Source organism: Gymnodraco acuticeps, unplaced genomic scaffold (genome assembly GCF_902827175.1).
Source record: "Gymnodraco acuticeps unplaced genomic scaffold, fGymAcu1.1, whole genome shotgun sequence".
Taxonomy (NCBI): domain Eukaryota; kingdom Metazoa; phylum Chordata; class Actinopteri; order Perciformes; family Bathydraconidae; genus Gymnodraco; species Gymnodraco acuticeps.
Window position 1 is genome coordinate 457888 of NW_022990217.1, and position 14658 is coordinate 472545.

The window sequence follows — 14658 nt, forward strand, 5'->3', positions numbered from 1 at the left end:
GTTCTGGTGGAGGCAGAATACTCAGTTAAATCTGAACATCTGGATGAAAACACAGAAAAACACAGATAGATTATTTTCACTTGAGAAAAGGAAACTGACGACTGACTTTGATCAGAATCATTTTATTGTTATATTTGCTTCAACATCTTTATTGTGTTCATAGGATCTGACAACATATCCTTTTTGTTGGTTTCCATTATGCACACAACTTTATGTTTGTCAACCTGAATACAAGTAACAACAAAAAAAAGGATATAAATGTTAAACTATATATGATATATTTTTCAACTTTCTTGTCGCTGGATCTACTTTTAATATATCTGAAAATATCAATTATATATATATATATATATATATTGTGCACACAGCATAATGTTCTTTAAGCTAATTATTTGAAAATAATAAAACAAATGGAATATTTAAAAGTAAAACATAAATGAAAAGATAACGATGTCTTGCATGAAACTATAACAGTACAAATATTAAAGAATAGTGATGCCATTAGATAACATCTGTTTCTCATGGCCTTTGTGCATTAAGCAAAGTTGAATAATAAAACAAAACATGTAAATAGTTGAGTAAGTAATAATAAGTAGTACAAATAAAAGCAGGTAAAACATGATCTCATCACTAGTCTTTGCCTACATCATCATGTTGTGCACACGGCATTGAGAGTTTTTAAAAAGATATTATTAAAAAAAAATGTAAAAGTAAAAATATAAATGATAAAAATGTCTTGCATGAAACGATAACAGTAAACATATTGAAGACATATGAGACAACATCTGTTTCTCTGTTCTTGTATTTTAACATTATCAACAACATCAGCTTCTTTATATTTGTGCACTAGTCTTTATGAAAAGAGCAATCATCAAAAAATAAAACTCGTGTAATCTGAGCAATCAGTCCTTCTTTCTGACTTGTTCATCACATCATTATCCGTTAAAAGAATGAAAATCAAAAGTTCCTCATCAACAAGATGTGAAGGATGCCACAGTATTTGCACATGAAGCAAAACGTCATCAACATGCACTTACAGTACTTCAACTGAGGCTGGCTTATGTACTCTCCAAGAACACTTCAACGTTTATATTTACAATAAATGGTGAATAATAAAATCAAAAAAAGAAAAACGGTGGAGAAAGTAATACTAAGTAGTAAAACAAAACAAACATGATCTCATCACATGGTCTTTAGACATCATTGCATGAACACAAGGAATGAGTACACATTATAAAACAAGAAAAAAAAGCAAGTCATTTGTATCTTTATGTATTATTCCCATACTGGTATCAAATCTCCTAATTGTGTCCTCCTGGTTTTTATCTGCAAAACGTGTTACTTAAAAGCTCAAATGTGAAGCAATACATGAGTCATGCGGACATTTACATCTCTCTGTCTCCAACACGGTCTTTGTAGTAAACCATCGTTATCATTGACATCAACTTTGTTATAATGCACAACGTTTAAGACAGTTTAATGAAATGTAGTTACAAAACTAAAATGACAGAAACAAATAACATGATGTCTTTCTTCAGGTGGACTATGATGTACATCATTTTGAGTATAATTTTGTTCACATTACAGGAATACAATATCTTGAAAATAGACAGAACATAACGATGTAAAGAATTGTTCCTTTTTTTGTTGACATCAGTATCGTGCCTACCAGTCATTGTACATGAGGTCTTATAGAAGATTGATAAAGAAAAACAAAACATTTGTAATCTTAAAAATAGTAACAGACTGAAGGATGCCAGTAAACATCATGGTGCAGTCAACTTTATCATTTTTTACATTTTTGATCTGTTTGGTATTTTTGCCCTGTTTTTTTGTTTTTCTCTGTACATTTGGATATGAAAAATCTTCCCATGTTTAAATGTTGTTTTTTAAGAGATATTTGTCAGGATCACATGTTGTTCATGTAATGTTGAAGGCTTCCTTCAAGCCTTTCAGTGCTTGTTCCTTTGTAATTTTCCTCCATGCTTCTGGAACATCAGCTGGCTTGGCGTTATATTCTTGGGCAAATCTCTCATTGTATTTAACCAGGACATACTTCCAGTAGTCAGATGCCTCCCTGGTGTAGTCTGGAGGAATGAGCCAGTCTGGGTAGATCGTGCTGTAGTCCTTGTAAGGATGCCACTCTTCATTAGTGTCTACACATCTGAATTTACATTCACTGTGAACGTCAGTTGTGCACAGTGTTTCCACCAGCTTCTCAGAGTGCCTTCATAGCTGTATCTACCGAGACCTTGTGGCCGATGAACAGCTGCATGATGTTCCTTATGTTTTTTACCTCCGGCTTCACAAGGAACTTTACAAAATGGACATTGTTGTCCACAACCAAACACCCGATTGAAAAGCTCATCCTGTGGTTTGGTTGCAAGTTTGTTCACAGTCTCTGTGATGTCTTCAGATGTTGAGAACTCCTCCTGCAGCTGTTCATTCATTTCACTCAATGATTTGACGAGGCTCTCTTTAAATGGATGGCATGTGCTTTGGATTTGAAACAGGGCGGTTTTTTCAGCCTCTTCTGAAAGAGAGACATCTTTGGTCAAAAATGTGCGCATGTTTTTGATGAGCTCTGTGATGCTTTCCTTGTTATCTGGCAGCAGGACACCATCCTCTCCTTTTGAGGCCCTTTCAGTTGCATCTGTTATTTTCTTAACTATGACTTTCAGATTCTCACTTTTCAGTTTGCATAAAGTTTTGTCCTCTGACATTTCTTGCAAGATGTGCTGAAATATAAAATCCTTTACATAAATTTCATATTTACGAATGAACTTGACAAAACTCTGAAAGTCTTCCTTTTGCAGCAACTCTTCCTGAATGTTGTACTGGAAAAAGTTTCGTGAACTGTACTCTGCTGAATGGCGGCCTGCCAAAACTTCATCCACAATGTTGGTTCCCAGATGTCTACTGATGTACTCTTCCACAGCAGGTTTGATACAAAGCCTGACAAAAGCCTTTGCTTTGCGTTGGCAATGATCTCTCTTTTTGTATAGATCGATAAAATCCAACAAGTACTGAGGCTCGTACTTCTTCAGCTGAATTTTGGGATCCCTTGCCGACAAGACATTTCTGTGCATTTGAAGAAACTCTCTTGAGGCAATGCCACAAATGTGAAGCTTCAGGTCAATCTCAAACTTGGGATTGAAAGTCCAGGATTTAAGGGATTCATCTACTTTTTCCAAAAGATCCTTTGTTAAAGAGTCATGGTAATCTGCATCAGTCTTTGCAATATCACATACAGACCGTGTGATACACTCAATTAAGTAGTCTACATTTCTCTGTAATTCTCTCTTTATACCTTTTTTTTTCCAAATCTTTGCAATAATTACATTTGCGTAATACTTTACACCTTGGACATGTTCAGTTTTGACTTTAAATGGGCCCTTGACTATGTCCTTTAGATCTTTAATATTCTGTAATTCCTCATTGAAGTTACGATTTGAGAAATGTATCCTCAACTGTTGAAGGACTTTTTCAGATATGTTTAGTTCTTTCAGTCCAGACACATTTGCAGTGACTTTTGTCCACATCTCTTCGAAGTCACGTTTCAATTCTTCTTCAGAAAGTTCCAACTGTTGTTCGATGCAGTGTTTGCGATCGCTCAGGAGTTTCATTACTTCTTTTTCAATCATTTCTCTCTGTTTGCTTTGAATGTCCTGAGCTTCTTTCAAACTTTTTTTTTCTTCAAGCGCACAATCCAATGCGTTGTTTACTGAATGTTGGAATTCGTCTTTAAGACTTCTGATACGGTTGATAAAGTCAATTTTGTATTTCTCTACAAGATTCACATGTATGTCTTTCCTTTTGTAGTAGTCATCAAGTTTCTCGTCCATTTCTGTTCGTCCACCCTCTATTCTGGCGATCAACTGTGTTTTTATTGAGGCAACCAATGTCTTCCAAGTGTTCACATGTGTTTGGTTGTCAGAATTGAAGATCTCTAACTTTGCCCCATCCTGCCAAAAGATCAAGTCTTTTTTGAATTTCCATTCCCATTGACTGAACTCCTTGCAAAGGTTGTCATAAGCATGAGCCACGAGAGTGTTTCTGAAACTGAAGATGAAGTTCTCATATTTGACTGCTTTCCAGAGACTTCTTACCCATTCTAGAAACTCTGGAATCCGTGAAACATCACCGGTTTTGTCTTTTTTCACTGTCTCCAAGAGGTTTTTCTTGAAATCTGCTACAGCTTCGCTGTAACCTGTGTTCACTGAAGCCATAGGTGGAGTCCCATGCCAGAGTCCGGGGATGTTCCAGTTGTTTTCTTTTATGTCATAGTCCAGCACATCTGTGAATCTCTTTATAGTGGGATGCTTTTCCATTTCTGCAGCAATTTCAGTCATTTCATTGAGTTGGTCCAAGAGATGTTGTCTCTCTGTCAAGGTCCTTGCATGAGCAGAGACTCCAGCAACATTCTGGTGCACAAAATGACAAATTGGCTTTTTACCAATTTTCTTCATTCTCAGGAATGCATGGATTGCAATTTGCAGGATATCTTTCATTTCTGTGGAGTTCTCTGAAGCAACATTGATAATTGTGACATCACTTAAACCAATGACAAAGGTTGCCAGCTGGTTGTCATGCCAATAACTGTCTTCTAGTTGTGCCAACTGAGGAGCCTTGAGGCCCTCTGTGTCAATGAGAACTATGAAGTCACAGTTCAGCTGGTGTTGCATATCATCACTTACTCTGAGGAAGAGCATATACGCTCCTCTTGTGCATCTGCCACTGCTGACTGCAAACTGCACACCGAACATGGTGTTGAGGAGTGTTGACTTCCCGGTGCTCTGAACACCCAACACGGTCAGTACCAACAGTCTGCTCTTCTCTCCAACCTTCCTGTGTAGCTCCATTAGTACATCTGTCACCCATTTCTCTGGGATGTTGGAAGCATCTCCATCCAAGAGCTCTAAAGGATATCCATCCAACAGCAGTTCAGCTGCCAAACCAGGGAGACGATGTACTTCATCAGCAGAGTTTTGTGACTGCAGGAAAACTCATAGATCAGTCCCATCTCTCTCATGTAATGCTCTATCCCTAATGAGCTTTCCAGCAACTCCTGATCCAGCTTTGCAATCGCTTTCACATCTTTGTCCTTTTTGTTGCTTTGTTCTGTCCATTTGTGGCAGATTGAAGATAGCTGATCCCGTGAATGAGCATCCAGTTTGAGTTTCATCCACTTAAGGAAGAAATCTCTGCTCTTGTTCTCATTTTTAGGTAACTTTTCAATGAAACTCTTCATATCATCTGATAGATTCTGTTTGCCAAGCTTCTCCTTGATTTGTTGTCTTTCTCTCTGCAGCTGAGTTTTATATTCTTCCGGTTTTACATTACCATTTATTTTCAACCTACATTCATTTTTCTCTAACTGCGATAACCTTTTCCAGTCAGCGCCTTGCAGAGGAAGCTGTTTTCTCTTGTAATCTGGTATCTTCTGCGCCCTAATTCCTTTGACAATCTTCTCAGCGGTTTTCTTTTGGTCACCACTTGTGCATTCGTCCACAGACAGACCAAGTTCAACAGCTTTTCTGAAGCATATTTTCAATGCTCATTGGTAGTGTTCCAACTGTTATCTTGTTAATGGCTGCAGAAAGTTTATCTGAAAACTCCACAACATTTACTCTTGGGTCTTTAACTTTCACACTGCTGTTTGGCAAATCTAATTCTTTCACTGTTTTCCTGACAGACTCCATGTCCTCTTTTGAACTTCCATCCTTGCGGTTAACAACCAAGAACAGTTTGGATTTCGCATCTTGAAGAGAAGTCAGAATCTCATGCTCCTCTTTTTCAATTGTGTCCAGGCAAAACAAAGGTAGCAGTTGACACTTGAAACAGAAAAGTGAACTGAGCAAGTGACTCAGAAATGTTTCCTCTCAGATTGGCAAATGCAATTGGGTCTGGAAATACATCAGGATAATCTCTGCCTCTGAGAAGGTACCAGCACACCTCAGCCAAGCCATTGGCAATGTGTCTTTCAATTGCTCCTCCTTTCATGTCTCTGTGTATGAAGTAATTGTGATACTGCTGGCCAAGGCTGAGAACTTGATTCAAAATCTGGGACTTGGACAAACTACAATTATGGAGCCTCACAAAGGAAAAGAATGGTATCTTTGCTTGGACAATGTGGTTTTCAACAAAGCCTCTTGATTCAGACAGGTGTGGACACCACTCTTTGACAATGTCCCTCAGAGCCCAAAGCATCAGTGTACTCTGACTGTTATTGACATGGGGCATCAGCAGTGGGACAGAAAACTGGCACATTGACATCTTGAGGGCCATTTCCTGTTGCAAGAAGCTGTCAGCACAAAGGAAGAGTGCTGTTACGAGGTCGAGAGGGTTAACCCTATCGTCTGCAGTGTAAAGGTCAAGTTCAAGGGGATCACTGCTTTCTTCCTCATCATCACTGTTTGATACTTGTGTACAGCCCCTGCATTCTGCATTGAGTTTAAATAGTTTACTGAGAAAGCACCAAGGTATTTTCTGTACTGATGAGGCAGCTTCTTCATTTATGCTGTTTTTGTTGATCTCCAATAGAGACCGAAGAGTGAGCTTGTTGGGATAAAATGACTCCAGTCCCAGTTTGGAGAGAAAGGTGATTAGGACTGTTAAAGAGAAAGAGAAGGTCATATTTAGATATTAGGCAGCCCTTAATGGATCGTATATGGATGTTTCCTCGAGGTCTGACGTGCTGAAGGCATTTCCTTTCTCATTTAACATAAAGCCACATTTTTTGTATTATTTTTAAATGTATGGATTTTTGTACATCTATGTTTGCAAGCTTGCATAATTGCTTATTTTGTTGGATTACAGTCCAGGGGTGCCCACACTTTTTTGGCTGGTGAGCTACTTTTAAAATGACCAGCTCACTGAGGTCTACCAACCAAAAATAAAATCCCAAATTGCAAGGGTTGCTGAATAACACGTTTTATTTATACATGGGATAACTACAATCAGTGCTGGAATTGGGCCGGTACTCACCGGTACGCAGTACCGGCACTTCTGGTTCTGACCCATGGAGTACCGGCACTTCTTGCTCAGTACCGGCATGCTGGCGGTACTCCGGTACTCATGCACCGTGCCAGTACTCAACACTCTCCCGCCGTTCTTATTATACATCCATATATATATATACAGCCGCCCGGTACTCAGTAGATGCGTCATGAGGTGCCGAACGGACATTCTCATCGCTCTACCCGCTGGAGTTTCACAGCGGCTGTCAGCTGTTTACTCCTGTCATTCAAACAGAACGTGCTGGAGAGGGGGCGGGGCTTATCTTCTCCATGTAAATACTGTGGTGGAAACGACTATGTCAAAATTAACCTATTTGACCGTGATTTAATAGTAATACACGTTTCAAAATAATAATAATAATAATAATGCCGAAGTAACAACATACTGAAAACTGTTAGTAAAACCATGTTTTAATGCTTTACAATTTACATACCTAGATGCACGTGTGTTGTGTTTATGCAGTGCAACTCCCACCCAGTGGGTGGCTATGTAGAGTGATAGAACAGAGCAGGCACGCCCCCGAGAGAAGGAAAGCAAGTCACGTCACAAATTAGCATTTCTAAAATGTTAGCGTGGATTAATAAAAGTGCAAAAAGACAGCGGTTGTCGCCGGAAGAAACTTCAAATACAGAGAATGCTGTGCCTGTGTTGGAAATTGTGTCTGATGGGGAGCTTTCTTTGGTTGATCCTCCTGCTCCAAGTTCTAGTGCATTAGCATTAGCACTAGCTCCGCCGCCTCCTCCAGAGCCTCTAACGTTAGCTGCTGCTGGCGCAACTGCCACCACCAACACCGGGCAAAGCGATGCACCTGACTGCTGGACAACGGACCAGGTGCAATATTTTTGCAAGACCAATGCATGGCTCCTTCTTAAAGATAAGAAGCTAGGATGTCGGATATGCAGAGATGTCAAATCTTTGGGAATACACACTGGACAAGGACTGAAACTGTCAACTGAATGGGGTGAGTGGGCAGTGTCTCATTTCGGTGTTGACAAGGGCAAACAACAAGCTAGCCTGAGAAAAAAAATCAAAGAACATAAAGAATCACAAGCCCATGTAAAAGCTGCTGACATCCTTACATCTGCTTCACGTGAAACTATTCAACATCAAGTGCAGTCTATGCATAAATCTGAATTAGACACTACTATCAGAGTTTTTCGAACGGCATATAAAATTGGCAAACATAGCCGGCCATTCACAGACATGCCAATTGATTTGAATGTACAGAAACTGAATGGGCTGAACGTGGGCAGGGTTTTGCACTCCAATAAAACCTGTGGCGAAATCATCGACCACATAGCTCATGAGCTGAAGAAAAAAATGGCAAAAGACATTACAGAAAACCAAAGAAAACTCTGTGTTTTGGTCGATGAATCTACCACTATTAGTGGTAAAACGGTGCTTGTTGTGTGTCTACGCTCAGCATTAGCTGATGCTGAGCCCGAAACGTTTTTTGGGAGCTGATCGAGTTGGATGGAACAACGGCTGATGACATCACAAAGGCGTTAATGGAGTGTCTTGGAAGAGATTTTAACGAGGACTTTTTAGGTCAGTGTTTAGTTTCTTTTAAATGTGATGGGGCTTCAGTCATGCTAGGGAAGAGAACAGGCGTTGCTACCCAGTTGTGTAGTAAATTCCCAAGCCTGTTTGTGTGGCACTGCTCCAATCATCGTCTAGAGCTGGCAGTTGGGGATGTGGTCAAGGAGGTCTCAGGGCTCAATCATTTCCAGATCTTTTTTGACAAACTCTATTCCTTGTTCCATGCCTCCCCCAAAAATCAGAGGCAGTTAGCGCAGTGTGCGCAAGCAGTCGGACAGCGTCTCCTGGTGATAGGGCGTGTTTTGTCCATCCGCTGGGTGGCTTCAAGTGAAAGGAGCGTCAGAGCAGTCTGGGAAAACTACCGAGTGCTTCATGATCACTTCACAAATGCTGCAAACGACACGAGCAGGGATTCCAGAGACAGAGCAAAGTACAAGGGCCTGGATGATGTGCTCACATCTGCAACGTTTGTCAGCAATCTGGGACTGATGTACGATGCGCTCACAGAGCTCAGCGACCTCTCTCGGCAACTCCAAAAAAGAGAGATGACACTGCCTACAGCAGATAGGCTCTTAACTCGAGAAATACGAGTTTTTGAATCCATGGTCACCATGCCTGGCCCACACATGACTACAGTTCATACAGCTCTAGCTGAGAAGTCCTTCAAGGGTGTTGCCCTGCGTGAGAATGGCAGGCTTGTACAGATTCATGCAGGTCAGTTTTTCCGCAGTATGGTAGAGAATCTGAGACACAGAATGACTTCCACAACCTCCTCTCATGTCAGCACAAGAGAAATCCCATTACATGGCCGGGAGGCCCGGGACAATCAGCTAATCCAGGACATGAAAGTTATCCATCCTGGAAGTTGGCCTGAAGAGGAGTTTAGACGTACAGTATGGGGACGTAGAGGTGCTACGTTTGTGCGAAGTGCTGAAAGTGGACAGAAGAGAGACTGTTCAGGGCTTTCGCGAATACAAGGAAACCAGGGCATCCCGTACACCTGCTGCCATGGAGCCTCTACTGAAAGCAGTCCGAACCATCGCTGTCTCCACTAGTGAGTGTGAGCGGGCATTCAGCTGCATGAACGATATCCTTACTGCAAAAAGGAATGCTCTCTCTGTCAGCCGACTGTCCAGCCTGGTTTTCATTAAATGTAATGGACCATCACTAGGACAGTTCAATCCGGAACAGTATGTGAGGTCCTGGCTGGCAAAGGGAAGGAGAAGTGCTGATGAAAGAGCCTGTCCAGCTCCAGCCCCTGATACTGATGTCCCCAAGGCCTTCTGGAGCCTTTTCTAACAATGTGAAGTATATTGCAAAGCAGCTCACCCAGTGAGAAGACTTTTGGCATAATGTGCCGATTTGTACAGATCCTGGAGATAGAAGGACTTCAGACCAACCAGGGAGTTATCTGATCAGCTTGGTGTTCAATGTAACTCTTTACCATGGCTCAGACTTTGTTACTTGCAGTTACAGTTTCTCATTTTAGATTGTGCAAATGTTGCATTTGTTTTTACATGTTCTTTGTTCATGCTCTTTATCATTTTTCTGAGTTGGAAAGTTAGATTGCATCATAGTTTACTTTATACATATTTGTATTCTTCAGTGGTGAAGTATATTGCAAAGCAGCTCAGCCATGTGAGAAGACTTTTGGCACTTTTTCGTTTTTCGTTTTCTGAGTTGGAAAGTTAGATTGCATTCAAAATGTACAGAAATACTTAATTTTGTTAAAGCTTTTTATAAAAAATGCTTCTGACCAGAGCTTTGTTTCCTTGTCATTAATGTTGAACACCACCAGAGGGGCTCTCACCTGAAAGGTCTCTGCTTCATGTGTCTTCAGCAGAAGATCTAGACTTTGATTGCTATATTTTCAGTTAATATTGACCTTACTGTTTAGCCATATCCGCTGCCTATCATACAAAATGTTAAGTACAGTGAACCTTTCTAAAATATACAGTAGTAAAGAGACAAACCCACCAGCATTATAGTAGCCAAATTCTTGTTTGTGGGCAGTATATATAAAATTGACTTGAAAAAGTTGCTGATTTTAGAGTACTGGCACCTTTTTCATTCCAATTCAAGCACTGACTACAATAGGGCTGCAACAAACGACTCATTTGATAATCGATCTATCGATTAATGAAACGATTAATCGACTATTCTGACTATTACTGTATGCCTTGCACAATCTCTCAAACGCTGTTATTTAGCCATCAACTTTTAGATGTAGCTTGAGGTTGTTTTAGGCATGTGGAAACTAACAATGAAGACAATAAAGTTGAATACTTGATTCAAAAATACATATATTATTAAATTAACAAATTGTGAACAAAATTAACATTGCTTTTTATTTAAATAAAATAAATAATATTTCACATCAAAAGAAACAACAATGTTTTAACAAATCGTATTAAATAATCTGATGACAGAACTGTGAACAGAATAGCTGAAACTTTAACAAAATAAAGAGTAACTCAGTTTCCTCTAATAATTAACCCATGTTTGAATAATGGAGTTAACTCGTGTGTTGCTGCTAGCATACATAACACCTGACGTGGAAACGTTACTCGTGGATGGGGCTACAGAGCTACTAGAAAGACACTCGAACCCGGTGCATTCCTCCGTCTGAATGTGGTGCACTTTTGATAAATATTTAGACACATTGCTCGTGTTACCGCCCTTACATGCTAAACTCTTGGATACAGGTCGAAAATACACCGACCATAGACGCATTTGTTTGTCTTTTTGCATGTTAGAAACGAGTTGGCGACACTAAGACTGCGAGATAATGTTTGTTTAGCAATAATACCTGACCTTTCTCTTTCTCAACTCGCTACTCGGAGGGGAGTCGCTGTCATATGCCTTGTGAACACTCCGATAATGCCTCTCCACGTTACCTTTTTTTGGCAGAGCGACGCTTGCTTTACAAATAAGGCAAATAACCTTTGAATGTGACATCACAAACAAATATTCTTCCTCCCATTCTGGGTGGAAGTGGTATGTCTTTAGCTTTTTGCTCGGTCCCGCACTCATTTTGTTGTTTGTCTCTTTAAAGATCAAATGCAAATATTTTTTTATAATTGCCAGTAAAATCGAAATCATATAGCTACAACACTATCTAAGATATTGCAGTATTAAAATCGGAGATAATATGCGTCTGGCAATGCGCAATATTTATTTTGTTCAACCCCCAACACCAAGTCCGACGATTTATTTCTCAGCCGCTCGTCTCCGCAAGATGGCGTCGCGTGACGTCAGAGTCTACAAACATATTTCCACCTGGCTTATCGCTCACAGCTGCTTCCGCCGATAGTACAACTTAGTTTCGTTATCATGTCTGATTCTGAGTAGACTATAGACTAAAAGCTTTAGGAATCCAAACTATAACATATAATAAGTACCCTGTATCAAAATTGATGCAAAACAAGTGAAATTTGACCTTTTTAGAGAGGTGACCTCTGGGTAATTTGGGAACCATCAGTTCCATTTGAACTTTTTCACTGTAAAAATCATTTTATTACTTTGAATTATCACTATAGGTATTCATTCCATCCAAATACAACTGTTGTGAAAAAAAAACAAAAAACATACTCTGTTATCCTCTTAGCCCCACGGACCCGAAATCGCGTCATTTGCAGGAAACGACGTCTAAGGAACCTTAATATTTAATAAACTATGAATATATTATATCCATATAACGGGGAAAAACTCATTTAACTGATCTTTTTCATTTATTTAAAAAAAAAAAAACACAATGCTAACAGTGAGCCTCTGAATTAGCCCCGAGCAAAAAATGCTAACCTATTACTGCACCGAAAATCACTCCTAACTCCCTTATTACTTATCCTAGCTCCACATCCAACACATTGTTTATGATCGTAAAGACACAGAATCTAACGGTGCCCACCTCAACACTGAAAGATACAGTTATCAACAAAAACGTACATCAAAACAAGTGGCGCTAGGTACTAACATGAGCTAGGCTTACCTTCCTCTTTGTCTGGTATAAAATGGCATTAAAACGATAAAAACGATGATGTAGTTAATCCATAGGTTAATATCCAATGGGGCTGTGTCCCCTTTGAAATGTTCTGATAATCTATAAGCAATAAAACTGCAATTCCATTATCTGCTGTCCGCTCTGTGCTCCGTGCGCTTTGAAATCAAATCAAAATTGGTTTACCTCAATTCTTTGGCGTTTCTGCATTGCCCGGCTCTTTCGTTCTTTCGGGGGGGGGTTTTTGTGCTCAAATATGGAGGGGACGGCTCCGGGTTTCAGCCTCCGATGTACTTTAAAATGCTTCTCCACCAACAGACTTGACGATGGCAGGATCAACATCGTATGCATCAGACGCGAAGTGGTCAGAGCACAACTTGCTCCATTTTGTCGGCTGCCAGCCAACACGATTCACTAAAATAATCCAGTTTCGGCGGATGATTTTGTCTTGGGGAAATGAATGAAAAATTCTCCCAGATCCCGCACCGTTCGTACATCCGAAAGCACAACAATAACCCATGTTTTGCGTGATTTCGCGGATATAATTCAGAGTTTTCTTTTCGAAAAACACCGCTGACATGTGAACAGCGCACGAGACTGCCGAGTCGGGATATTTGGCCCAGAGACTGTTGGCCAAAATGACGTCGCGCGCGGAGGCTGCTGGGAATGACATGTCAGAAATTCAGACGGCTTTGGGTCGAGTTTTGTATCAATAAAAAGCTTTTTTTCGGGTGTATTATCTCGATTTAAATTAAATAAAAAATACAAGCAGTCTTAAAAACAACATTTCTATAAAAATGTAGCATATTTGGAAGCTTTGCATTTGATCTTTAACTTAATTTGAGTTTTCCCGGCACTTGACTGATTTTGTATCGCTTTGCATTCTGGGTTAACAGACTGGAAAGTGATTGGTCACTTTTTCTGTCAATCAAGTAAAGTCCTGAATTAAGTGGCAGGGAGGCCAAGGGAGGAGGATCAAAACCTGTTTTGTCTATTTTAACAGAGCTGGATTTTTTTGTTTATGAATGACTCGTGATCTACCAGCATTGGTCGACGTACTGGGCACCTCTGGATTAATCATTTGAATCTCTGTGATTTTGTAGTTTCACAATTCTAAGAGATCAAAGATGTATTTAGTTATTTGGTCATTTTTACACTTTATATACATCTTAATACATCCTATAACAATTTCATTTGTTATGTCTACATATACACAGTACATCAGTACACATCAAAGTTGAGTGAATGGGGGAGTTTACCTGCATGTTCTTCACCTGTGTTTGTAGACATGGTCTGACTTGTCCTTCAACTCCCCTGTGCTTTGAAACCTAAAAAAGGTAAAAAAAATAAAGCTTTTTACTTTACTTTCAAAGAAGCACACATTGTGTTATTGCTTATTCATTGCAGATCAGTTGCAATCAAACCAAAACATCTCACATTAAGAAGTATTTGTCATCCATTGATTATATGCCGTTATTTTCAGTGAACATTATCAGACCAACTCTAGGTAAGTTATTTGAATATGTTGTATTTGGAACCATTACAAAGAACAGAACTACTGTTTGAATGACGCAGAACTAAACATGGAGAAGCAGCGTTCAGTTATTATGCTGCAAATATCTGGAACAAACTACCAGAAATCTGCCGGTCCTCTGCAACTCTGACTACTTTTAATTCCAAGCTGAAGACTTTTCTTTTTGCCGCTGCTTTTAGGGGGACATCTGATTGGCTATAGATAGAAAAAATTACAAGTACGAATCGGGTGACCGTCAGGAGAGTCTCAAAAAACCCACACACGAATGCACAGCGATCCATGCACAGAAAGCGGTTTGTGTTTGCAGGTTCAGAGGTTTTAAGGCCGCTACACACCAACCCGATTTTGGGAGTCAGAGGCTGTCAGAGGCATTCGGGCATTCGTGGCGCCCTACTCAGGTTGGTGTGTCCCGCACCGTCGTCTCTTTACGGCACATTTTCACACAACATGTTGAATCGGCCGCGGGAGGCCAAGGAAAGTCGGGACAAAGAAATCACTCTGATTGGCTGTTCAGCTTAGCGAGTCAGTGCATGAGAAGCGAAGCGGAAGTGAGGGACCAAAACAAACG

General features: G+C 40.0%; 1 protein-coding gene across 1 annotated transcript; it reads right to left on the reverse strand.

Annotated features, from left to right (window-relative positions):
* Positions 1-784: 784 nt before the first annotated feature.
* LOC117547760 (up-regulator of cell proliferation-like) lies at positions 785-14211 on the reverse strand. The gene is given in 6 exon segments (XM_034218575.1): positions 785-2220; positions 2223-5002; positions 5005-5536; positions 5538-5810; positions 5812-6611; positions 13816-14211. Coding segments are annotated over 6 exon segments (4716 nt in total). The 5' UTR covers positions 13847-14211; the 3' UTR covers positions 785-1920.
* Between the last annotated feature and the right edge of the window lie 447 nt (positions 14212-14658).